At 40.1% G+C, this 26,795-nt stretch overlaps 1 protein-coding gene across 3 annotated transcripts in view; it reads right to left on the reverse strand.

Annotated features, from left to right (window-relative positions):
• Window positions 1-3,689: 3,689 nt before the first annotated feature.
• Window positions 3,690-26,795, reverse strand: part of CCDC148 (coiled-coil domain containing 148) — a 115,297-nt gene continuing 92,191 nt past the window's right edge. For all 3 annotated transcript variants that reach the window (XM_063429631.1, XM_063429632.1, XM_063429630.1), the window contains exons 10-15: window positions 22,721-22,927; window positions 12,868-13,008; window positions 11,497-11,615; window positions 8,267-8,384; window positions 6,120-6,260; window positions 3,690-3,858 (exon numbers count right to left, since the gene is read on the reverse strand). In XM_063429631.1, the coding sequence (XP_063285701.1) occupies window positions 3,712-3,858; window positions 6,120-6,260; window positions 8,267-8,384; window positions 11,497-11,615; window positions 12,868-13,008; window positions 22,721-22,927 (873 nt within the window). In that variant the 3' untranslated portion in view covers window positions 3,690-3,711. The remainder of the gene's footprint in view (window positions 3,859-6,119; window positions 6,261-8,266; window positions 8,385-11,496; window positions 11,616-12,867; window positions 13,009-22,720; window positions 22,928-26,795) is intronic.

The following is a 26,795-nucleotide window of genomic DNA, read 5'->3' on the forward strand; positions in this document are numbered from 1 at the left end:
TAAAAGCCAGGCTGGATGAGCCAGTCGAGAGTTCCTGTTTAACCCTCAAAATGAAGTGTCGTCTCGTTCTTGGGGGGAATTGGATTGTAAGCTGACTGCCAGGAGTGTAAGCGGATTGTATGCTTTTCTTGTTCAGCTGTTCCAGTTCGGAGTGTTATCTTGTATCCAATTCGGGAGTTTGGTGTTCTGCAGTAGCTGTGCCTGTCTCTCAACAAGGGGATTATCGCCTAAACGGATTTTATTCCCTTTTATGCTGAAACGGCCCGTTACAACCACTATAGGCAACCAGACCACTTCAGCTCAATGAAGGGGTCTGGGTGCCAGGTCCATCTAGGGTTAACCCTGCAGCTGTAAACAGGGACGTATTAGCTGTGAGGCAAACAAGGCATTTGCCTTGGGCGGCACTTTCCCCCAAATGCCCAGGCAAATGTCTTGTTACCTGGCGGCTAACTGACAATCCAGGCGGCGGGCAGCCGGCGCTGGCGAGGGAGCACTGATTAGTGAGCTCTCTGCTCAGCTTCCTTGCGCGCCGCAGTGTGATGACGGGAGCCAGAATATGACGTCATATTCTGGCTCCCGGCATCACTCTACAGCGCGCAAGGGAGCTGAACAGGAAGATCAGTGCTCCCTCGCTGCCTGCAGTCACCCCACTGGACCCCAGGGAAACGAGAATCCACCACAGCATTCCCAAAGGTAAGGAGGCTGGGGGGATTGAATAAAAAAAAAATGTGTGTTAGTGTGTGTGTGTGTGTCTGTTAGAGTGCGTGTGTGTGTGTCTGTTAGTGTGTGTCAGTTAGTGAGTGTGTGTCTGTTAGTGAGAGTGTATGCGTGTCTGTTAGCTAGTTGTGTGTGTATTTAGAAGGCAGGGAAGGGGCGGTAGAGGGGGAAGGGCCTGGGTTTTGTCATGCCTAGGGCAGCACAAAACCAGGATACACCACTGGCTGTAAACATAGCAGTTTCAGAGAAACTGCTATGTTTACAATAGGGTTAAGCCAGCCTCTAGTGGCTGTCTCACTGACAGCCGCTAGAGGCGCTTCCGCGCACCTCACTGAGAAAATCACAGCCTTTACCCGCAATGCGGAGCTCATTCTGTGCCGTGCCCTCGCTGGGTGAAGAAGGTTTATAGTTTTAGCGTCAGGATTAATTTTTTTTCTGTGTGTTTTTTTTGGCGCTCGTTTTTAATTTTTTTTCCTAACAGTTGTGACAGGTATTGTGGGTTTTTATTTTGCCTTTTTTGGGGCTGAATAAAGAAAAGAAAAGAAGACATCTAATGGTAAGTATGACTTTTTATTTTACAGGGTTAGTTTATTGGCCCCCTCACTATTATTAGGGTGAGGGGGTAGGTAGGGTATTTTTACTTTTGGGGGGGTGGGGAGGGGAAATGACTAGGTGCTTGGGGATCCTTAGTCACTTTATTATTTGTGGTCCTCAACCTCCGTTCATGGGTGGGGACATTAGGTCCCCCACATTTTTTATTTAATTAGGGTCCCAACCCGCCGCTCATGGGTGGGGATCAGGGGGGACATTAGGTCCCCCTTTTAGTTAATTAGCGGTCGGTGGGGACCCTATGGGGACATTAGGTCCCCCCATTATTTATTTATTTAAGTTCCCCACCCATAGGTCATGGGTGGAGGTGCGCACTATGTCCCCTCATTTTAGTTATTTGTGTTCCCCAACATGGGGGAACCGGTGCCAGGTCCCCCTTTATTGCACTAGCGACTAGGCACCAATAGCTGCCCAGTCACTAGTACCTTTAAATTTGTTTAGACGACATGCCCCTACTCGCGGCATGCATGCTGGAGGATTTAACCTCTCTTTTATTAATATGGGGTTCATAGTGAACCTCATAGATTTTAATGTGGGGGAGGGGTGGGGGAATTAATATTTATTACAAGGAGGGAGCTGGTAGCACTGCCGGCTCACTCCTTTTTTAATTTTTGCGCATGCGCAGTGTTATTTCTCCGTGATGTGGGGGTTAATTCCCCTGCATCACGGAGTCTAATAAAGGAACGAAACAAAACGAAAAGGTAATGCATTCAGCGTTTGCCCTTTCGATTCATTTATATTTTGTATTTGGTGCTTTCGTTACGTTTTAATGAACGAATATGAAAAAAAACTGAATTTTTACACGAAGTCGTATTCGTACGAAAACGAATGCACATGTCTACTGGTTAATGCCAAGGACATAATTTGGATCCTTGTCAAAAATTGATAAGAACCACTGGCTTACAGCTTAATAGATTTGAGTTTGCAGGTAAGATAAAAATGAGGTTATTACGTTTCAGAAACGAATTTGTTGTTTATGCATTCAGTTTTCCAAAGCAAAGAACATTCATTTGTGTATTTTCTTTTAACAGATAAGGGCCAAAAGGCCAATGACTAATCATAATACGATCCTTACATCATTCTGTGTCAGTACAGAGTGTTACTTACCAGCAGCGATACAGTGTCTCAGGAATATTAAACATAAAGCACACAATGTATTAAAATAGGGACGCTAAACATTAGCTGTTATGGTGTACACGAAGATTGCAGCTTATTGGGTTCAGACAAACTATATCTCTATTCACCATCTTGCAAGCTGAACTCAATATTGTGTCTGCCTTTTGTACTGTATCACACTGTTTAAAATCCATTATTGCACTAAAAAGAAATATAATTAAGAGCGGAATTACATATGATGATAGCAATATTTGTCGTAGCGGCTGAAATTTTTATAGTTAGTAAGCAATGACAATTTTTAATTCTGTAAAGAGCTATTCAACTAGCACAAACAATGTTCTAAATAATTATCGACACACAAACAAACATATTGCAAAGGGTTTTATATATAAAAAAAGTTTTATTTTTTATGGTCAATAAAAACACCCTATCATGTTACAATGTTTAAATACTATCTTGAAGTAAACAGTAGCTGCTACAATACACATAAGTTATATAAATTTTACTTTGAGGCTATCTTTTATTTGGAACCCCTCTAATTTATCTTATTTATTGTATTTGTGAAGACCAGTTAAGGATCGGTCAGAATGTTAATTTAAGGCCATTGCTTAAAGGGACAATATAGGCACGCAGATCATCTCAATAAAGTAGTCTGGGTGCCCAACCCCTGTAGTTGTATTCTTGCAATTGAAAACATTACTATTTGCAGGGACAGCAATATTTACATTGCAGAGTTAACATGCTGTTAGTGGCTGTCACAAAGATAGCCACTAGACGTGCTTCCACGCCAATAGATGAGTTAAACTTGGCTATTTAATCAGATGGTCTCATAGAGGTAACTTGATTGGCTCAGTGCTGCATTTTCCCATGCATGCGCACTAGCCTGCCAAAGCTTTCCTATAGGAAACATTGGCTTGGCTGAGATCATCAAGACTGATGAGCTCAGCCCTGGGGGAGGAGCAGGCAGCAGAGAGAAGTATATTAACTACCTTTCTACTTCCCATGGTGAAGGTGGAGGGTGTGGTACCCTAACCAGTGAGCAGGTCACTGTAGCATTAGGAATACATGTTTATATTCCCGACGCTGTAGTGTTCCTTTAAGAACTCCACAGAAGGGAAAGTCAATTAACATTCTGATGCACACCAGGACGAGATGCCCTTAAAAATAGGAAAGGTAGCACATGCCCTATATTTATACAACTATTAAAAAAAATTACATTTTAGTGTTATGAAACAATAAAAAGATGCTTTCAAGCATAAATGGAATTTATTATTTTTCAAAAACTGTGGACTTCATATCTTTTCTTGGAGGTTTAGGGGGAGATATTTTCGGCAGAATTTCTTTAGCATAGAGTGTGTTGTGAAGACCGGCTTCTCGCAGCGCCATCTCTATTCGAACTCTTGGGTCAGAGATGATCTACCAAAATGACAAATAAAAAAAGCACTTTGAGCATCATATTTTTAAAACTGTGGACATTTAATAAGATCTCATCCTGTACTTCTTGTGTGATTATATACATTATTCAGATTCCTAAGCATTTCTCTGCTGTGCAAACGATTCTTAAAGGTGAACTTTCAAACATATATACTTTTATTCGTATATAAAAATATGTTCTCAAAAATTCACCCAAGGCATTGATTCAATTGATTTAGTCCCTTTTAAGTTTAAAGTGGACATATCTTTGGAAAAACAAAGTTGTATTTCTGAATTCATATAAATTGCAAGACAATCACGATATTTGTTGCATACAATGCAATTCAAATGAATAGCTGGATGAGTAGAGTTCTGAGAACATGTATGAGCACAGGATCATGAGACGAAAGACTCGTACCATATTATAGAAGCAGTGTTAAAGCCATTTGTTGCTTAAGAAGTAGCTCCACCTCTTGCAGTGTCATTAACCAGCCTGGGATGCTAGTTCTGGGCTGGCTAATGTCAACTTTGTACATATTGGACATTTGTCATCAACATGCGCAGCATGCTTGTGACTAATGACCAATGGCATTACACCTTCTTCCCCTCATTAGCTGCCAAGGGCTCCACTTAACCCATCCTCTGGGACATCCCTCCTTCTCTAGTAAGGAGAACTGATGACTCTGGAGGAGGTACGGGCTGTAGAAAGAACGTGACTTTGGTGAAGGAACTAAGGTACGTTTATCCTTTATTTTTTGAGGAAGGAGGGGATAGGGATTACAGAGAGAGGGGGGCCATGCCATCAAGGATTGAAGGGTTACAACAACCAAAACCAGTATTTTAATTTTAAAAAACGGTTTATGGCTGCAGTAACCCTTTAGGAAACCAATATAGAGTTTTATATTATAAACAGTACCAGTTCTAAAAGAATAACTACATTTATGTAGGTTTATTTAAGCAAAAAACAATTTAAATGAAAACACGGGAACAGGAAACTGACAACTTGGTGGATTGCAAGTTGAATCTAAGTTGTGGCAGCAGGAGACCAGTGAACCCGAATTCTCAGTTGACCGCTCGCTGTAGGTTAAGTCTGTACATATTACAGAGCGCTACGAATTTACAATTCACGAAACTGGCTGATGAAATTATGGCCGAGAAGAGAATATGCACTGTGCGTTCAGGTCTGTCCACAATTATGAGCTTAGATGTGCCAGAAAAAGACATATTCATCGGGATATCTTAATGAATACCCAGGAGTATAGGTTTGGTTGTTATGTAAATCTCGGTGGATTGCTGCAGCAATATTCAAGCTATCTATCAACATACACTGAAAAGAAAATCATTACTTTCAAATTTAATATAAATCAGCCATGTATAGACTAACTGTCCATTGCAACGTTTTATAGCGCAGATGGAGAAAAAGTATTATAATATACAGCACAGCAAAGTAAATTGTGTTATTGTAACTTTTGTAACATAAACATCGATTATTTTTTCTCATGCAATATTTGTTGTTATTATAGGATACTTCAGTGTTATCACTGATTCATTCATAGACCGGTGATCACTAACCTTGTCACACCAGATATTTCTGAACTACATTACCCATGATGTTTGGCCATCGCTTGGGACAGGCAATGTTCAAAGTACCTGATAGCTGTCACAGTTATAGATGCTTATAACGCTACTGTTATTTAGTAAGAAATTAACTTAGCAGTTTGACCCAGCAGACTAACCTTACGAGTTTTCTACTAAAATAACTGCAGGGTGAATGATTATATTGCTTTGCAAAGTGTTAAAAATCTTTGGGTCATATGAAGGGGTAAAATAACCAGGAACTAGAGGAAACGATTCTAGGAAAAGTAGTCCTGTAACAGTGCTAAGGTCAAGGATGGATGCCTTAACTTAATAGTTTGCATCTCGACCAGATGTTGTTGGATTACAACTCCTCTGGGTGGCTGTTAATTATGAGAGTTGTAGTCTGAAAACAACATGATGGTCCCATATGTACACCTAGACTTCATATCATGCAGAGATGACCATCATGTGGAACATGTGCTGTTTTAGAATATAGTGCTGAGTTTAGGATTGTGAGCATTATAGTCCCTTGAAAGAGAAGTGTCAGATGACCTGTGCTTCACAAGATAACAAGATTAGGTTCCACATCTAGCAGGGCCTCAGTAAATTCTCCCCTCCCATGCTGCACATCTTAAAGTTACTTTCAAAGCTTTTCCTTGTTTGGAACAATAATTAAAGATACTTACCTGCTGTGCATTGTAAGTATGTATTGTAAACAGGGGTTTCTGTAGAACCACCTCTTCCTCTGTTCCTATACCCATCCTAGCTTTAAATGCTTTGGTGTCACTCATCATTCTCACAGGGTCAAATTCTGCTATTACAGCAACCTGGCAAAATATATTGGAGGAAAATATAATAGAAATCTTAAAAAGCAAAATACAAAAGTCTTTCAAAAACATATTTCTGGAGTAAAATAGGACCTTCAGATTACAACCACAACAACCAAAAAGACACGTTTTAACCCTGTGAATGCCAGAAGGGACTGCATGTGTGACAGTGCAGTTGCATCTCCCCATTTGATGCATAAAGATTCACCTTGATAAAGAATGCTTAAACAGCAGATTTACAGCGTGCCAAAAAAAGGTCACATGCTGAATGGCAGTAAATGGAATAGTAAACGGACAGGAAGTCACTGTACAGGCAGAGGTGGAATTGGGGACATGATAAACATATCGAATGCTGGGATGCAAGTTCTAGAGCTCAATAGAAGCAAACTATCTTCATACGATACTACATCTAGACCAGTGGCGTACACACACTCCATGGCGCCCCGGTGCGAAACTGATCCGTGGCCCCCCCCACCGTGAACCTCTCCCCCCTGACTGTGGGCCCCTCCCCCCTGACACATACATACAGACACAAACACATACACACACCCCCGACAGACACATACATACATACACACATGCAGACACATACATACAGAGACACACACGCAGACACACACATACAGAGACACAGACACACATACATACACAGACATACAGATACACACATACAGAAACAGACACACACACACAGAGACACAGACACACAATCATACACACATACAGAGACATAGACACACAATCATACACACATACAGAGACACAGACACAAACTTACATACAGACATAGACACAGACATACATACAGAGACACAGACACACACACACACACACACAGAGACACAGACATACATATGGATACACACACACAGAGACACATACATACATACAGATACACACACACATGCACAGACATACACACATACAGAGACACAGACATACATACACACATACAGAGACACAGACACAGACATACATACACACATACAGAGACACAGCCATACACACATACAGAGACACAGACATACATACACACATACACAGACATACATACACACATACAGAGACACAGACATACATACACACATACAGAGACACAGACATACATACACACATACAGAGACACAGACACAGACATACATATACACATACACAGACATACATACACACATACAGAGACACAGACATACATACACACATACAGAGACACAGACATACATACACACATACACAGACATACATACACACATACAAAGACACAGACATACACACATACAGAGACACAGACATATACACATACAGAGACACAGACACACATACACACATACAGAGACACAGACATACATACACACATACAGAGACACAGACACAGACATACATACACACAGACACAGACATACATACACACATACAGAGACACAGACATACACACATACAGAGACACAGACATACATACACACATACACAGACACAGACATACATACACACATACAGAGACACAGACATACACACATACAGAGACACAGACATACATACACACAAATACACAAAATGTTTCCTACCATGTGTGGGTCCAGTGGTGGCTCAGCCTGATGGGAGTCAGAGTTCCCACTCTGACTCCCTCCTCCTTTCTGTTTCCTCCCGCGCGGGCTCTCAGTATGCTGGGAGGAGTGACGTGCGGTCACTTCCTCCCAGCGTGTGATGATCTCATCACAGGGGGCCCGGTTGAGCACTTAAAGCGCTCAGCGCAGACCGGGCCCCCTTACAATCCATGTCCATCGGTGGCCCTGACAGCATGGACCCCTTGACATGCGGCCCCGGCGGTTTGCCGCACGGGCCGGGGCCGCAAAGCGTGGCAGCTGCTACCTGGTAGCGGGAGGCCGCAGGGCGGCCGGGCCCCCTGGAGTGCCGGGCCCGGTTGCAGCTGCGACCCCTGCGACCGCGGTACGCACGCCACTGATCTAGACCTGGACAATAGAGAAGACACGTTGCATAATACTCTGCACCTGTTGTCGGAGAACATCGAGCCTTCTCTGTCTTTCTTCTTCTTCCTGCTCCTCTAGACGAGTCATCTCTTTCCTTTCTGAAAGACGCTGCTCCAACAGCTGCTTTCTAAATACAACCCTGAAACATAATCACTACGTTAGGTTTTTATGGACTCTTTACAATGAGTGAAGCTGCTCTCAATGTTTGAGAAAGTCGATGTGGCTTATATAGTAGAATACAATACAGTGCTCAAAACTCATTAGCTTACAATGTGCTCACTGGGTGCCTATAGTGGTCCTTTAAGTGGACTCCAGGGCAGGTGGAATTAAGGACATTGCAAACAAGTCAGCTGCCTTGACTTAAGTCCTTATTAACGGGGCCAGATGAGCCAGACTACAGACTTAGTTCTACGGCAATGCTTTGGGTTTCTGTCATTGGCGTATATTTCTGGACGATGGACTCTTGGAACTCACTATCCACTGATCAGGTCGGGGGACCATAGGGTCATCTAGGGTACCAAGTCATTCTCAAGGCCTTAATCCCAGGTGAAAATGTGACGTTGGCTGGCTGCTCTCCAATGACCCTAGGTAATCCCAGGTCCACGGGTGCCTGGATATGTGAGGTTTCACCTCTCCTCCCATCTCAGAAAAGAAATAAGTTAGTAACTTCGATGTTTAGCATGAGTTTGCCTACTTGACATTGCTAATGAGTAGTCCTTACTTACGCTTTACTATATTGTTTAAATGTACTTAAAAAGAGCCACATGTGTTCCCTCAGATATCAATGTTACTCTCCATGATTCTACGTACTTTGTGATTTACTATTTCTTAAGTTCTTTTCAAAACCCAATAGAAGTCTGATTGTCAAAACAGTTCTTGTTAGCTTCTATGGGGCCTTGAACAAAGAGTTGGAGTTAGTTCCAACAGAATTCTTCTATTGATCCTTTCACTGCCATGGGAACTCCACTGGATCTAGTGGGAGAATTGGTGTGAGTTTAGCCAAAGTGCCTGGTTAAGCTGAGACTCTTGAGGTTATTGTCTGAGAACAATTGAACCCCATTTGCACTAGAACCATCTTACTGAAGAAACCTCTGTATATTTACATTGAGTTTTGTTAAACAAGATTAAAATTCAATTAATATACCGTATATATTCGAGTATAAGCCGAGTTTTTCAGCACATTTTTTGTGCTGAAAAACCCCAACTCGGCTTATACTCGAGTCACTGTCTGTATTATGGCAATTTGCATTGCCATAATACAGACCGGGGGAGAGGGGGGCTGGCAGAGCTGTACTTACCTGTCCTGCAGCTCCTGTCAGCTCTCTCCTCCTCCGCGCCGTCCGTTCAGCACCTCGGTCAGCTCCCAGTGTAAGTCTCGCGAGAGCTTACACTGTGAGCTGACAGAGGGAGCTGCACAGACCGCGCGGAGGAGGAGAGAGCTGACAGGAGCTGCAGGACAGGTAAGTACAGCTCTGCCAGCCCCCTCTCCCCCCCACTGAACTGCCAATGACCCTGGACCACCAGGGAAGGAGCCCCCCTCCCTGCTATGTATCAAGCAGGGAGGGGGGACGAAAAAAAATATAATAAATATAATATAATAATAAAAAAAAAAATAATAATTCAATTAAATAATAATAACAAAAATAATAAAAGAATTAATAATATTTAAAAATGCCCACCCCCACCAACACATACACAAACACACACTGCATCACACACACTCACACTTCATTCATATACACACACTGCACTCACACACACACACACACACTGCACTCACACACACACACACACACACACTGCACTCACACACACACACACACACACACTGCACACACACACACACACACACACACACACACACACACAGCACTCACACACACACTGCACTCACACACACACACACTGCACTCACACACACTGCACTCACACACACACACACTGCACTCACACACACTGCACTCACACACACACACACACTGCACTCACACACACACACTGCACTCATACACACACACTGCACTCATACACACACACTGCACTCATACACACACACTGCACTCATACACACACACTGCACTCATACACACACACTGCATTCATTATATACACACACTGGAAATAAATATTCAATTAATATATACGCACACACACTGCACTCTAACGCACTTACACTGCACTCATACACACACACGCTGCATTCATACACTGCACTCATACGCACACACTGCATTCATACACACACAATGCATTCATACGCACACACTGCATTCATTATATACACACACTGTAAATAAATATTCAATTAATATAATTTTTTTAGGATCTAATTTTATTTAGAAATTTACCAGTAGCTGCTGCATTTCCCACCCTAGTCTTATACTCGAGTCAATAAGTTTTCCCAGTTTTTTGGGGTAAAATTAGGGGCCTCGGCTTATATTCGGGTCGGCTTATACTCGAGTATATACGGTACATGATATGAAAAAAATATTATTTTTAATCAATGTGATTTCAACATACAATATGTTAAATATGATCCGTAACAAATAATTCTCCCCTTATAACCATGTACAAAACAAAAATTCTGGAAAAGTGGCCAGCTGAAAGAGTCCAACAATAAACTCAAAGCAAATGCTTTTAAAACCCACTGAACCAGTTCTTTGGAAAATATATTGTGTGCTTGAGATTACCATAATTCTGAATTGCACACATTCAATATATAAATCCATGGGAATTGAGTCTTTCCATATATGATCTTGGGTGCCAACAATCACAATCTAAAAATCTCAAGAAGTATTAGCTTATTAGATGTCGATCCGTCACGCACATAATGTGTTAATGACAAATGTATCTTTAAGTGAGCATTCATGTAATTTGTACTTTTGTGCTAGTATTTACTGAAAGTAATTAAATATATACATAAAATTAAATGTCAGCACCTATTAAAAAAAGGCTTATAGGTTTATTCCCTAAACAGTAAACTGTGGGGAGTTAAAAACCAAATTCCAATATCAGAGCCAAAATGGCGTATTTATTTTACTTCCTGTTCCCTGTTTATTGAATCAACCCCCGGTAGACAGATCTGCAGTTAAACCCCAGCAGTGTTTAGGAGGAATGTGTGGCCCCGCGTGTCACATCCCCACCTACAAACAGCAGCTAAAGGTCAGCAGTAACAAAACTGATGGCAAAATTGGAAATAAAGCCCATTATGCCTGTCTAACACATTATATTTAAAAAATAGATGTACCTACCGTTCTCTGTCTCTCTGAGCTCTTTGCGCCATCATTTCCTTCAGCTTCTCCAGGCGTTCGATATCCCTCTGCTGTTGTTCCTCCCACGCTTTTTGTTTTCCAGCTTTGTATTTTTGAATCTGTTGTGTGAGGCAAAGCAGAAAGTCCAAGTTAATATATGTCTATGTGCGTGAGATGAGAGTTAAAGTAAAAAAGCCTAAAACGCAATCTTTCTAGTAAGTGCTGATATGCATGAATGGGTTATTATATTTGACAAAGCTTGTTTCCTCTTTCAGTCGAATTGCTCATCTTCAGCTTAGCAGAAACACTTTATAACACAGCACTGTACGCGTTCAATGTCACTTAACGCTAAGGGAGATATTAGACAGGGGAAGATCTAGCAGGAAGAAAAGAACATTCTAGACACCATTTTAACACACAGACGTGGTGGTATATGTCATAGACGCCTTAAATATTTAGGCTTGACTAATTAAAATAATTACATTATATTAGTATAAAAATTATATTAATTACCGTACAATAAAAATTACTACCACATTCTAACTCTCAAAAGCACATTGTCTATTAAAATTGTCCTTCATATCAACACAGGGAGACTAAACAAGTATTTGGTTGGCTTTGTCACTGCATCTGATAATGTGTATCAATGGTGTAAATACCCATTTAATCTATAGTTACGGATTCTGCTAACTTGTGGAGTATTGAAAGTATGGGCTTCACTTCCTGCGAGTACTATTAGAATTGCTATCAGAATTACTGCTGTGTCGCTTGATTGATGGCTAAGAACAGTATATTTTCAATGCTAACCATAGCTGTTTCTGAGAAATGGCAACTTTTACATTTTGCAGAACACAAGTCTCTAGCGGCTGTCAACCAGTCAGCACCTAAAGTTGCTTATTGATTTAGGATGTGCTTTTTTTCTCTAAAGGAACAGTTTTTCATCTCGACATTTTTCACTTTTTTGGATTAGTCCAGAAAGCAGTTCCTTTGGTTTACAGAACTAACGGAATACAAAACTCATTCTACTTTTGCTGTGGAATGCAGTTCCTGAATTGTGACTGAATTTGACTGCAATGCAGGGTGTATCACTGCAGCACTGTGAGAATCCCCATTGCCTCGATGGTATTGCTGCAATACACATACCGGTATTTATAACAGAATTCAGAATCAGTTACATTCAAAGAGCTGTGCACTAGGTCAGATTAAGTTCCTTTGAAGCAATGTTGGTTTTAAACGAAATAAAAAGAAATGCAGAATAAACACAATTATTTAATATACTGTCAGTGTGAAGAAGTAGCTTTAATTAGAAAACACGCAGATAATTTGTGTAATATCCTAAATACCAGATTCAGGCTAGTGAAAGGGCCGTACCTTTGTTTTGTTATCTGCTCTGTGAAGCTTTTCTCTCTCGTTTTGTTGTCTCTCTTGTTGTTCTGCTAGTTCTTTTTTCCGGGCTGCTATAGAAGATTCTAATCTAGAAGCTTCTTCTTGGTGAGCTCTCAGCTGCCTGACCTACAATGAGGAAGGATGGGGGGAAAAAAAAGGAACAAATATCAGTAATTAGCTTGAGGACCTGCTTTTTTAAGTATAGTAACAATACAGATCACAGAATGTTAGGCCAAACACATAACGCCATTAAGGTTCACTCCAGCTGTTCTGTATATGTAAGGTGTGAAAAATAAAATGAAATGTAAAAGTCAACAACTTAATCCTGCAACTAGGCACCTTCATCTTGGCTCCATGTCAATACACTCTATCCTTTGCAACTGGGTGCTTTATCTTGGCTGCATGTCAATAAACTCTATTCTTTACTGACAGCCAAGATAAAAGCGCCCAGTCGCAAAGGATAGAGTTTATTGACATGGAGCCAAGATGGAGGTGCCCAGTTGCAAAGGATAGTTTATTGACATGGAGCCAAGATGGAGGTGCCCAGTTGCAAAGGATAGAGTTTATTGACATGGAGCCAAGATGGAGGTGCCCAGTTGCAAAGGATAGAGATTATTGACATGGAGCCAAGATGGAGGTGCCCAGTTGCAAAGGATAGAGTTTATTGACATGGAGCCAAGATGGAGGTGCCCAGTCGCAAAGGATATAGTTTATTGACATGGAGCCAAGATGGAGGTGCCCAGTTGCAAAGGATAGAGTTTATTGACATGGAGCCAAGATGGAGGTGTCCAGTTGCAATGGGTTGAGTTTATGGAGAGGGAGCCAAGATGGAGGTGCCCAGTTGCAAAGGATTAAGTTTACTGACAGACAAGATAAAAGTGTCCAGTTGCAAACTCTATCCTTTGCATCTCTATATAAAATAAGGAGGTTGGTAAATTAAACTCCAAATGTTTCTGCATTGTATGGTCAGCCAAAGGTTGGTCCCTAGCAGATTTTTGGATGGCAAAGCATCATGGGGAATGTAGTTATACAACATCTGGGATCTGCCTTTGGTCAGTCCTGCTTTGAGTTTTCTTACCACTAATATGATCCAAATGACCCTGTGAATCCTAACCATGCTTCCTACTAAGGTGCTCTCCATTGCATATATATATTATTGACAAATGACATGTAACGAAATGCCACAGAACACATTGTTTGAACACACTGTGCTTGCAGAAATCCTGTATTTAATTCCCTAGGAGATGAGGTTACGTATGACTAATAACAAGAGTTTTCCTATGCATTCTGTGCGTCTATACTATTAACGCAATATTTTGTTCTTAGTGCTTTGACTTCTGCGTGTGGGTTAGCTCAATAAAAGCAAAATCAAGCTGAGCTATAAAAGCAGGTTGTCCATTAGAAGGACTCATAAAACATTAGTTAGTATTTGCAAGAATCCCCATAAACACAGTCTGTGAGCTTTCGGGTTGTCAGGTGGTCCCTGGGAGGCAGCAGATCTGAGATACTGGCAGGGAATGGGTCTTGTATGAGCTTACTCAAGAAACCAAGAGATGTGTAAAACTGGCTTGTAGATTTTAAATAGGCTTTCTTTGTGACGCTCACAGCAAATCATCTAAGGTGACATGTTTTAGTATGAACAATATGCATAAATACCTTTTTGCATAGCAATGCACTATTCACCCAATGATATACATACAATAAACCACACTTCCCTTCACCTTTGCTCCCACACTGGTCCTCACCCACAAGAACAACTATTTTCTCAGGTAATATTCCATTCAAGTAGCGTTCCAGGCAATGGATCAGGGGCCAACCTGGGAACTACAGCAGGACCAAAAGGACTCCCAGTGAGTCTGTCAGACCCAAGCAGAACCTGCAGTGACGTTTTGCTTGTCTTACTTGGGTTTAATCTGTATTACCAAATTCATTTTGATCTAGCCTGGATGACACAGATTGGCGAAGCGGGCAGACGAGTGAGCTGTAGTGAGTTTATTGTCCGCTTAGGTGCACCGCAGTGAGAACCAAGTCATGGTTTCGAAGTTATGCATATCATAAATTGGAAGGTAGAAAATATTTTAGTTACAAAATTATTTGTAGAAATAAAATCAGCCACTTTGGAAAAAGCTTGAAAGTTACAACTGCCATCATTTATCTAATGTCTAACTAAGGCTGTGTGATCTTGACAGAGAAAATAAATTCCTTATCGATTGGTTCCTGTATAAAAAGCACCAGATTTTTCTCAGCTTGGCATAAATGATGAAACTGACATGAGAGGTTCGCTGGAGCTCAGGGTGTTGCCGAACAGATGTTCTTAAGATAAATCGTACAGAAGAAATTTGGTGTTTGGCCAATGCTTCAAATAACGAGAAAATGACAAACTAACAAAGGTTTCCTTAGAACAGGACACAAGAGAGAAGGCGGCACATGGCCAAGAGAATCAATACTGGAGTTAAATTCAAGAGCAGATTCATCAGATAAATTGTATCTTATACATAGTTTTATTCTGGAAAAAAATGATACACTGCCACAGGTCAATTTAACAGCTATGGATTACCAAGGGATCTGCCAACATATAAATAATTCATTTATGTATAAAGACACTCCATATCTAGCCCCGTACACATAACTAATCTCAGCATTATTTACTACTGCTCACTTATAAATATTCTATGACTTAGATTTATTTCAAATCTGTTAAGGCATGATATGATTGTATTACATTTAAAGCACAATGCGATATTGATCACAAAGCCACGATGGTTAATATTTATTATGATAATAATTTAGAAGTGGCATACAGACATTAAAGGGGAATTCGTAGTTATATAATATAAAAACGAAATTAAACACAACACCTTAAAGGGACACTATAGTCACCAGAACAACTATAGCTTATTGTATTTGTTCTGGTTAGTAGGATCATTCCCTTAAGGCTTTTTGCAGTAAGCAATTTCTTTTCAGAGAAAACTCCACTGGCTACTCCTCAGATAGCTGCTAGAAGTGCTTCCTGGGGCAGTGCTGCACACTGTGCAGCTCTGCCATTCAGTGTCTCCACCCTCTGCATGGAGACACTGAACTTTGCTCATAGAGATGCATTGATTCAATGCATCTCTAATTGATTCAATGCATCTCTATGAGGAAATGCTATTTGGCTAAGGCTGTGTTTGACTTGTGTTGGCTCTGTCCCTGATCTCCTTTAGAGTCTCAGCCAATCCTATAGGGAAGCATTGTGACTGACCCAGAGAATCTCTTCTTATGATGTCAGCCAATCAGGCAGATCAGGGACAGAGGCAGTAGCTGCATACTTAAGTACAAGTAAGATTTTACTTAGGGGTGCAAGGGGGGAAGGGGACTAGAGGGTGGTTTTAACACTATTGGGTCAGGAATATGTTTGTGTTTCTAAACCCTACAGTGTTCCTTTAACATCTATGACATATGATCTGCTGGTAGACTTGGGCAATTAAAAATAAGCTAAATATTCTTAAATTTACCTGTTCTGTTTCTCACACACTATGACTGAAATCTTGAAATTTCATATGTATGTAAAACTGCAAAATGCATGAGAATCCTATACAGTGTTTTTTTTTAGATTTGTCAGGACAGGTAATGGTACCAAACTTACAGTCCTGATTTTCAAAACAATCCTGTTATCAAAGAGGATATTAATGTGGGATATTATAGACTGCCGATGCATTATAAATAACGACAGCTTACCATAGTACAGACAAAATAAATTTGATTCTGTTAATTTGCATATTCTTACTAGCCTTAAAGGGGTAGCCCTGGTGTGGACCCCTTGCTCGGTGTGCCTTGTGGGGTATCAACCACACATCCCTGGCACAACCTATGAGAGGCCACCTTTGCCTGGGGTTGCTGTATCTGATATACGCACAAAAGGCCTAAGGATTCTCGATCACTGGAGACATTGTATTACATGGGGTAATAGGTTTGCACTCTTGCCTTGCCAGTTTGGTAATGTACTATATTGTGGACTTGCTTTGTATTGTGATCTTTGATTTAAGAGCTCACCTCTTCTATTTATAGTCTTTATAGTGGCATGACGTTACAATACTTTTATATTTAATAAATTGCTCTTTATATTAGGGGCTGTAGCCTGCATTGATCGATATTTTTAAGCTAATATACACAATGTAGTATTGTTTATACAAAGGGGATGCAACTTGACTGCCTGATATACAATTACTAAAGATTCTTTTTGAGATGACTAGTTGGCTAAAACTTTTCACACCTGTTGAGTGATAACTAACCTTAAGGTAGCCATGAAGTTAATTTCTATTCTCTGGGTGGGCACACCTCTCAAAATTAAGAAAGTATAGAGCCGGAATATTTAGAAGGGCAGGTGGGGCACAGATTTGTAGCAGATACTTCTGAACCAACTTTCCACTGAATGGGCGGAAATGCCCTTGAACACCCAAAATGTGGTAATTTGAAAAGTTTATCCCAAAATATTCAATTAAGGCCAATGTTAGCAATGTTTAAAACCAACAAAATTAGAAAAAAATCCAACATTAGATTTCATTGTATTTTCAGTTAAAAATATTCTGTATTATTTAATCTATATATATCTTGACAAATGCATGGGAAAATTATAATTCGTTGAATGTAAGTAAACAAGGTCTTTGCAAAATTAGATTTGATTTTTTTTCATATAAACATTACTCTTGTTATATATTAATTGTGTTAGTAAAATCAGAAAACATTATTCAGTTTTAGTGATGGTTAATAGAGCTAAATAATTACAACAGAAACAAGTGAACTGTAGCAAATTGAAGCTCAATTCTTTACAGTAAAATAGAAAATAAATGATTGAGCTTCATTTTTTATATATTTCCAGACAACTGGACTAGGGGATTATGGGTAACTAACCCTTCTGTGAGTGTGCCTTTAAAAAAAGGTCACTGTATATCACAAATCAATATGATAGCAGCCAGTCTAACTGCCAACAGGTGTCTTCAATATAGGTGTTAATATGAGTATTCAAGCGCAATAACAAAAAATCTAGTTTTCTATGAAGTCTGTTTAGCAGCATATAATAATATATATATATTTAATGGATCTCTTGAAAAGGAGTTAATGAAAACAGTACTTTTTTTCTTTTTATACTAAATTGTGATTTCAAAAAAAAATCCAATTAAGCTGTTTTGGAGCAAAATTAGCAATTTTGTTTCAGTTAACCCAAGTTAATAAATAAACCCAATGTGTGCAGAACATACAAAATCTATTCTATACATTGTGTGACAACATTTCTATTAACACACCAAAAAGAGTTGTCTAACGTGTGAGCTAATTGGTAGATCCTCTGTTTTTCTGCTATATGAGGAAAATTATGTTTGTATACATGGCTATATGGAGATGATGAATCAGTGTATTTGTCAACACCTACCCATGTTAAACGCTGCTTAGGTTACATTACCTTTAAAGGACCACTATAGGCACCCAGACCACTTCAGCCCTGGTTCAGAGAAACGGCTATGTTTACACTGAGGGTTAATCCAGCCTCTAGAGCCTCTAGTTGCTGTCTCATTGACAGCCGCTAGAGGCGCTTGCGTGCTTCTCACTGTGAAAATCACAGTGAGAAGACGCCAGCATCCATAGGAAAGCATTGTAAATGCTTTTCTATGGGGCTGGCTGTATGCGCGCGCGGCTTCTGCCGCGCATGCGCATTCAGCCGATGACGTCGCTAGGAAGGAGGAGAGGAGGAGGAATGCTCCCCGCCCGGCGCTGGAGAAAGGTAAGATTTTAACCCCCTCCTCTTTCCAGAGCCTGGCAGGAGGGGGACCCTGAGGGTGGGGGCATTCTCAGGGCACTATAGTGCCAGGAAAACGAGTGTTTTCCTGGCACTATGGTGGTCCTTTAAGGCAGCTTGTATACATGTACCATAGGCACAACTTTAAAGAGATTCTGTGATGAATTTCAAGGCAGAATCTTGTTTTACTGTTTGGTCTATAGAGTAACTGTAGACAAATTCTAGGTACAGCTTAACTTTACCCAGCATCCTCTATAATTCATCCCAGAATCCTCTGCTTCTAGTACATATTGTAAAGAACATTGTGTAAGATACATGAGTAACATTCGCATAGAATTTCTATGTGGCTACTATGAGACTCCAGCTGGACCTGAATCTTGTAATAGTAACATCTTCTTTGCTGTATCTGCTATTTTTGTATTTTTTATTAATGTGTTTTTTATTAGGATTTGTACACATAGCATACAAATGTGCCAATATATATCCGAAAGGAATAAACAGGTCAAGATTATTTCAAGACTGGAAGCAATGCAACAATTTCCATTCTAATCAAACAATATAAGAAAATAAACATAAAAGCAGCCTCGAATCTCAAGGCATATTTGCATTTCAAACTTTAGCCCATATAACGCACTTCGGATGGTCGGCAGGTGCATACCGGTAGCATACTCCAGGACATAAACTCATTCCCACAGCCACCGAAAAGGAGACAACAGTCTCATCAGCAAAAGCAAAATTGAAACAAAATTTTTAATTACAAATCTGATAATGTTTTCGGTGTTAGAGGCTGGTTAGACTCTGCTGAGTCGATTTGCAGTGTGGGTCTCCTTTGTCTGAGTCTCCCCTCTCTTGTAATGTATCTCATCTGGTTGTCCCACCTTCAGTGAGGGTGGTTCCTAAGCCTGTGGGCGTATGTTCCGATGGCGGTGGCGGGATTTTTAGGTAGGTCACTATCTTGAGCAGCTGTTTGACCTGTACGCTAAGACCCTCCTTTGGAGTTTTGTGTTGTGTAGCTCACTGTCTCGTATCTTCTCCCTCTCCTCTACAGCAGACACCTTCAGATGTAAGATGCCTTTTACGGCTTGAGCTTCTTGAAAGTCTGCCTTCCAGACCTGTCTAAGATCCACAAACAGTCTCTTGATGTCCCTTTTTGTCGAGGGAGAGGAATCATCATCAGAATCTGTGTTATGGTACACTCACTCCTCCCCACTGTGCCTGCTATTTTAAGCATTTGCTAGCCACTCAACTATCACAAACTAAAGATACAATTAGCAGTAAATTGCAAACAATATAGTGTTGTGGTATGCATGATTGAGTCCTTATAATTATTGGGATTATCATAGACCCGTTATTTACCTGTCATGCTAGCTAGCAAATCTCATTCACACAGGTTATCATATGAAATAAAGCGGTCAATCATTGTCTTGATTTAAGTATATCAAGAGTCTTACAAGATCTCTAAAATGCTATTTTATTATTCCAAAATATTATTAGGCATAACGGCACATAACTGTGTAGAATAAAGATGCATATAGATGTGAATATTTATTATCTCATTAACTGGTGGATAACATAGATCATCTTCTCTGTGACTGTACATTTCTTATCTGAGGACGCTTGCGTTCCATTCATCACAGATAGTAAATGCAAATACTTATTTATAATAGATGAATGACAACGTGCATATAGTGTTTTATGAGGGTGAGGTGATTGTTTAGGCCTCTGAGCGGCGTATTGTACATCCCCATGGAACTCGTAACTGTAAACATGGAATTGGCGCTTTACTGAAATCCGCAGGCATTGAACCATAAAACGCCTCTTTTCAAAACCTCAGACATTCACATCTGTTCTTTATGTGACAAAAGCTGTCATAATTTGACACAAAGAACAGAAAATCAAAGCTACAACTCACAATTTTATTCTCACATGACAGAGAGTGTCATGTCAAAAGGTGCTGGGAATTTTGACAAAGAATGGATATCACTTGGAACTTAAATTAGTTGGGGGGAAAAGCTAATTTGTGGCTACTTATAGTATCTTCTCTAATTCATTTGGTCCGATGGAGGGATCTGGCCCCTAACTGTTTATGAATCAGTCCAGAGGCCTAACTGTACCTTTCAGGGGTTTTCAGCTTGTTAATTAGTATAATCCTCCGAAGTGCAGTGTAGTTTGTATAGTGAAAATGCCTCATTATTTTAATCACGCAGAGAGCATGTTAGATGGGGTGTTTGATAAGCAGTTTATTCAGAATAAATAGGAAGAAAGTTAATTTCAAAGATAGGTCTGCTTGTGTAGGAAGGGTTAACTATCAAAGCTTGCAAAGTGTATTACTAAACACATACATTTATGTAAGGTCATAATTCATTCACACCAACTGTTAGATCTCCCTCCAGGTCTGAAAAACCTCTCCCTAATAATCGCTGCTCACCAATACCTGTCTCTAATGTTCCACATATTCCCCATTTCAGTCTCCTCCATGAGTGGGGTGTCTCTGTGTGAAGTATGGATTGACAGTGGCAATGCCCAAAAGCCCATCATTACAGTCCTAACCCCACCATTCATATCCAGACCTAGCAATTCCTGGGAGTGGATGATGGTCAGTATCAATCTATAATTCACACAGTGGAACTCAAAAATTAAATATTAATGGTTACTTTCTGTCCTTGTATTTATGTCAGTGTTCTGAGAATGCTGATGTATGTGTGTATACAGTGTGTGTTTGTGTATACTTTCTTTATATATTTGTGTGTGATTACATTACACTCAGCCCTGCATCTGTGCTTTAACATAAGATTCAGCCCCCGACAGTCCTGTTCTTTAATGCAGAATGGTCCACAGTGTATTGTTTTGTATCTGTTTTTTTGTTGTTGTTTTTTTTTACCAACAACAAAACCATATAATAGTACAAATCTTAGTTTAAACTGCATTATAATATGTCATTTCTGGCACAGAAATCTGGGAAATAAGGTTCAATAATGGTTACCATGCTGGTTGGATGCAGCAACAGACAAAGAGGTGGATCCCATTAAAGGAATACTCCATGTATCATACTGTCTACAGAGTACTGTAGTTGTTATGGAGCCCCTCCCCCATTGTAACTAGCCAAAACGTTTACAATGGTATGACGTCTTGCTGAGGGCCTGCGGAGGAACACTCTGTACAGGCCTTAGGAAATCTCACTTAAGCACCTAGCAGAACCATCTAGCTCTCACTACTGCCGGTATGAAGTCATGGAGCAGAAATTAGTTCTATTAGTAGTGAAGGCAGGGAGTGGACCCCAGCTTTAAAACAGTTTGACTACTTACAATGAGGGGGGTTCCAGGACACTCAGGACACCATAAACACTACAGCGCACTAGAATAGTCATGGTGCTTGGAGTGTTCGTTTAAGGATGCCACAAACAGGGATCTAACCTGGATTCATTGAAGGCATTCAATCAAAAGAAGCAAGGCCAAATACATCTTTTTCCCAATCTGTTTATAAAGGCATAATACACAAACATGACTAATTCGTTGATAATTGAGATCATCCATGGTACCAAAAAGCAATTAAACAATTTTACAAATAGTACTTCCATATTAACCCATTTTCTGTCCTTTCAAACTTAGTTTTCAGTCACTTTAAGAACTCCCAAAAACCATTAGGTTTTATGTCTGGCTTGATTCTTTGACATTATTATTATTTTATCATTTATATAGCGCCAGCAAATTCCAAAGCGCTGTACAATGGGATGCCTTCCCGCACCGGCTCGCTGTCCATTTGAATGCCTTCAACAAAACAAATTTATATTCCAAGGGCCGAGTAAGACTGAATATTCTGCATTCCTAACTGGGCCCAGTTTTCTCAGTTATTTAAAGGAATCGGAGACTTACACAGCTGCTTCATGCCACATGGCAGACATTGATTTTGGCTGGAAAGAACCAGATTTTCTTCTCTTCATGTAAAAAGTATTTTGTTTTGTGATTCGTGGGACCCGTTATCCATTTTCAAGGTTTTTACACTGGGCCAGTAATATTCCCTCGTTCTACACAGGTTAGTGCTCTAATTTCTGCCCATAATATCACTTACCTTTTCTTTAAGCTCACTACAGATCTCCTGCTGCTTTTTCCTATCATTTGCCAGAATCATTTCTGTTTCATATGCATAACAGGCCTCAGCGATGGTTACCATGGCCTTCACTACAAAGTCTTTCCTATATCGAACCCAGGATTCCATCAAAGCTCTTCTTTGATCTTTAGCAAAATGATGCATGTCCCAAATTTTCTCATGGCTAACCTTCAAAAACGGGGAAACAAAAGTTAATTTTTTTTCAGTTCGTCCCCCGTTGAGAATGATGGCCAAATGCTGCCAATAATCATCATAAAAAAAACACTACCTTTGTGATTTTAAAAAACAGTGTGCCATTGTTGGCTATATTCAACATTCAGGCAGTAGCTCTGGAGACATTTTGATTTAATCGCATTTTGAAATGATAAAATGACCTAGCTTCAAATATCATTAAAATGCAGTTGTTGTCATGACTACAATCTGACTAGCTGATGTAACTCTGTGGGGTTGATCTAACCTCAGACCACTCAGAATAATAATTACACATGTGATATACAGCATGTAATAAACCAACTGTGTCATTGTAAGTGAAAATTTTATCAGGGGATATATGTATGGAGAAAGCAAGTTGTCTGTATGTTTTCCTGAAGTAGAGAAACCAGAATAAGTCTTTGCCAAAAAATCTTGCCAATCATAAACTAAAAACACTGCTGACTTGGAGACATGTTCCTGTTCGCCTCATTTGGGCTAAAATGTGAAATTCACATTGAGGTCACTTTGACATCCCAACTATTCGCACTTAGAACCCTGCTATACGTGAGGACAGGAACTAACCAGTTGGTTCATCTTCTCTGCTCATTATGAATTCTGATTCCTTTTACTTCTTTGTTCTTCATGTTAGAGTTGAAAGTACCTTCAAAGTTAGGCTATGCTACGTTTTGACTACCCTTTCAGAATTTATCATATGGAGAGATCACTGCTCAGAATCTCAAAGCCCTCTTGTAGAATAACTTACAACTGATGTAAAAAATCAGGGATGAATGTCTTTAAAACTGACCTATCACCTGTGTCTATACATTTTTAGGATAAATACACAACGGCCACAATAATTTATCACAATTAAAATCTTTAAAAATAGAGCATTTATAAATTGTTTTATATTTTTCTGTTATATGTACAGTATGGCTGGGACATAGCTAGTTAAATGACACCATCAGGGCCGGCGCTACCATAAGGCGGCCCAGGCGGCCGCCTTAGGGCGCACCAGCCCTGGGGGCGCAATGTCAGGCTGACCGGAAGGAGGGAAGCGCACTGCGCTCCCCTCCAGACGGTTACAATTTGTAGCGTGGCCGAGCGCAGAGATTCCCGCCCACGGAGCCCAGCCTCTTACCGCCCGCCCACCTCCTACCCTGGTGTCTGCCGACTGCCGCAGGCTGTGTGGAGGGGGCGGGGATATGAATGACATCATATCCCTGCTCCCTGTGTACCGCACAGCGTGGCTGGCGCCCAGTGATGAGGCTGGGCTGCAGGACAGGACTCCACAGAGCCGGACTCCATGCACCCCAGGAACAAGATTGAACTGATGTAAGTATGTAATTATGCATGTATGTATGTAAGTATGTATGTATGTCTCTGTCTGTATATATATACGTCTCTGTCTGTATGTATGTATGTCTCTGTCTGTCTGTATGTATGTCTCTGTCTGTATGTATGTATGTCTCTGTCTGTATGTATGTCTCTGTCTGTATGTATGTATGTATGTATGTCTCTGTCTGTATGTATGTCTCTGTCTGTCTGTATGTATGTCTCTGTCTGTATGTATGTATGTATGTCTCTGTATCCATGCATGTATGTATCTGTATGCATGTGTGTAACTCTGTGCCTTTATGTCTCTGTATGTACGGATGTATGTATGTGTCTGTGTGTCTCTGTATGTCTTTGTATGCATGTTTCTGTATGTATGTGTCTGTATGACGGTTTGCCTCTGTATGTATGTATGTTTGTATGTGTCTGTATGTCTTGTATGTATGTTTATGTATGTCTTGTATGTATGTTTATGTATGCCTGTATGTATGTTTATGTATACCTGTATGTCTCTGTATGTGTATGTATGCCTGTATGTCTTTGTATGTATGTTTCTGTATGCCTGTATGTCTCTGTATGCCTGTATATATGTATGTGTCTGAATGGCGGTATGTCTCTGTATGCATGCATGTCTTTGTATGCCTGTATGTATGTATGCCTGTATGTTTCTGTATGCCTGTATGTCTCTGTATGTATGTATGTATGTATGTGCCTGTATGTCTATGCATGTATGTATCTGTATGCATGTGTGTAACTCTGTGCCTTTATGTCTCTGTATGTACGTATGTATGTGTCTGTGTCTCTGTATGTCTTTGTATGCATGTTTCTGTATGTATGTGTCTGTATGACAGTTTGCCTCTGTATGTATGTATGTTTGTATGTGTCTGTATGTCTTGAATGTATGTTTATGTATGTCTTGTATGTATGTTTATGTATGCCTGTATGTATGTCTCTGTATGCCTGTATGTCTCTGTATGTGTATGTATGCCTGTATGTCTTTGTATGTATGTTTCTGTATGCCTGTATGTCTCTGTATGCCTGTATATATGTATGTGTCTGAATGGCGGTATGTTTCTGTATGCATGCATGTCTTTGTATGCCTGTATGCCTGTATGTTTCTGTATGCCTGTATGTCTCTGTATGTATGTATGTATGTATGTGCCTGTATGTCTATGCATGTATGTATCTGTATGCATGTGTGTAACTCTGTGCCTTTATGTCTCTGTATGTACGTATGTATGTATGTATGTGTCTGTGTCTCTGTATGTCTTTGTATGCATGTTTCTGTATGTATGTGTCTGTATGACGGTTTGCCTCTGTATGTATGTTTGTATGTGTCTGTATGTCTTGTATGTATGTTTATGTATGCCTGTATGTATGCCTGTATGTCTCTGTATGTACGTATGTATGTGTATGTATGCCTGTATGTCTTTGTATGTATGTTTCTGTATGCCTGTATGTGTCTGTATGATGGTATGCCTCTGTATGTATGCATGTCTTTATATACCTTCCTGTCTCTGTATGCATGTATGTCTGTGTCTGTATGTCTCTGTATGATTATTTCTGTGTTTGTATGACAGTGTACCTGTGTGACTGAAAAATAATGCCTGTGGCTTGGGAGGAAATACACACAGGTGAAGATGCATTTTTTTTTTTTTTTTTTTAAAGGAGGGGGAGGGGCGCCAAAATGCATCTTCGCCTGTGTAACTAAAAATCCTAGCACCGGCCCTGGACACCATATAATCTTAATTCCAACAGGACTGCAATTTTGCACACACACATTTTGCTTTTGGTCGCTTTTGCTAAAGAAAGATTAAAGGGTAACTCAAGGCACCAGAACCACTGCAGCTTAATGTAGTGTTCTAGGCAAAGAGCTTCTACCTGCAGTCTGAGCAGTGTACACACTGCCTTTTCTGAGATGCGGCTCTGGTGAGACCAGAGCAACAGGGTAAAAAAGTAAGTAAAACTATTTATGAGGTGGGGGAGGGGTAATAATCCGATAAGCTAGTATAAAACGATAACGTTAGGAATCCATGTTTGTATTCCTAACGCTAGATTAGATGTTCCTTTAAATGCCTGTAAGAAAGTTGCCTATATTTTAGTGCTTAATTACTGTGTCTTTTACTAAAATATTCCATTTAGGACAGGCCTGTCCAACCTGCGGCCCCCCAGATGTTGCTGAACTACAACTCCCATGATTCTTTCAATTAAACAGATAGCCAGGGAATCATGAGAGTTGTAGTTTAGCAACATCTGGGGGGCCGCAGGTTGGACAGTCCTGATTTAGGACATCAAATGGTGGTACTTTAAAATAATCAGATTCTACTGGCTCTCACCAGGAGGGCTCTTTTCCCCCTTTCTCCTTATCCAGAGAGAAGCCACTCTACTCCTACTCTTATGCCACTCTAATTCTTTATTAATGTATAATTCATTAGGCTTATTCAGCATTCTTCGAATGTGAATTTGATGATTATTTTATAGTTATTGTACTAATTTAATCTAAACAATAAAA

Source organism: Pelobates fuscus, chromosome 8 (assembly GCF_036172605.1).
Source record: "Pelobates fuscus isolate aPelFus1 chromosome 8, aPelFus1.pri, whole genome shotgun sequence".
In the NCBI taxonomy this organism is placed as follows: Eukaryota; Metazoa; Chordata; class Amphibia; order Anura; family Pelobatidae; genus Pelobates; species Pelobates fuscus.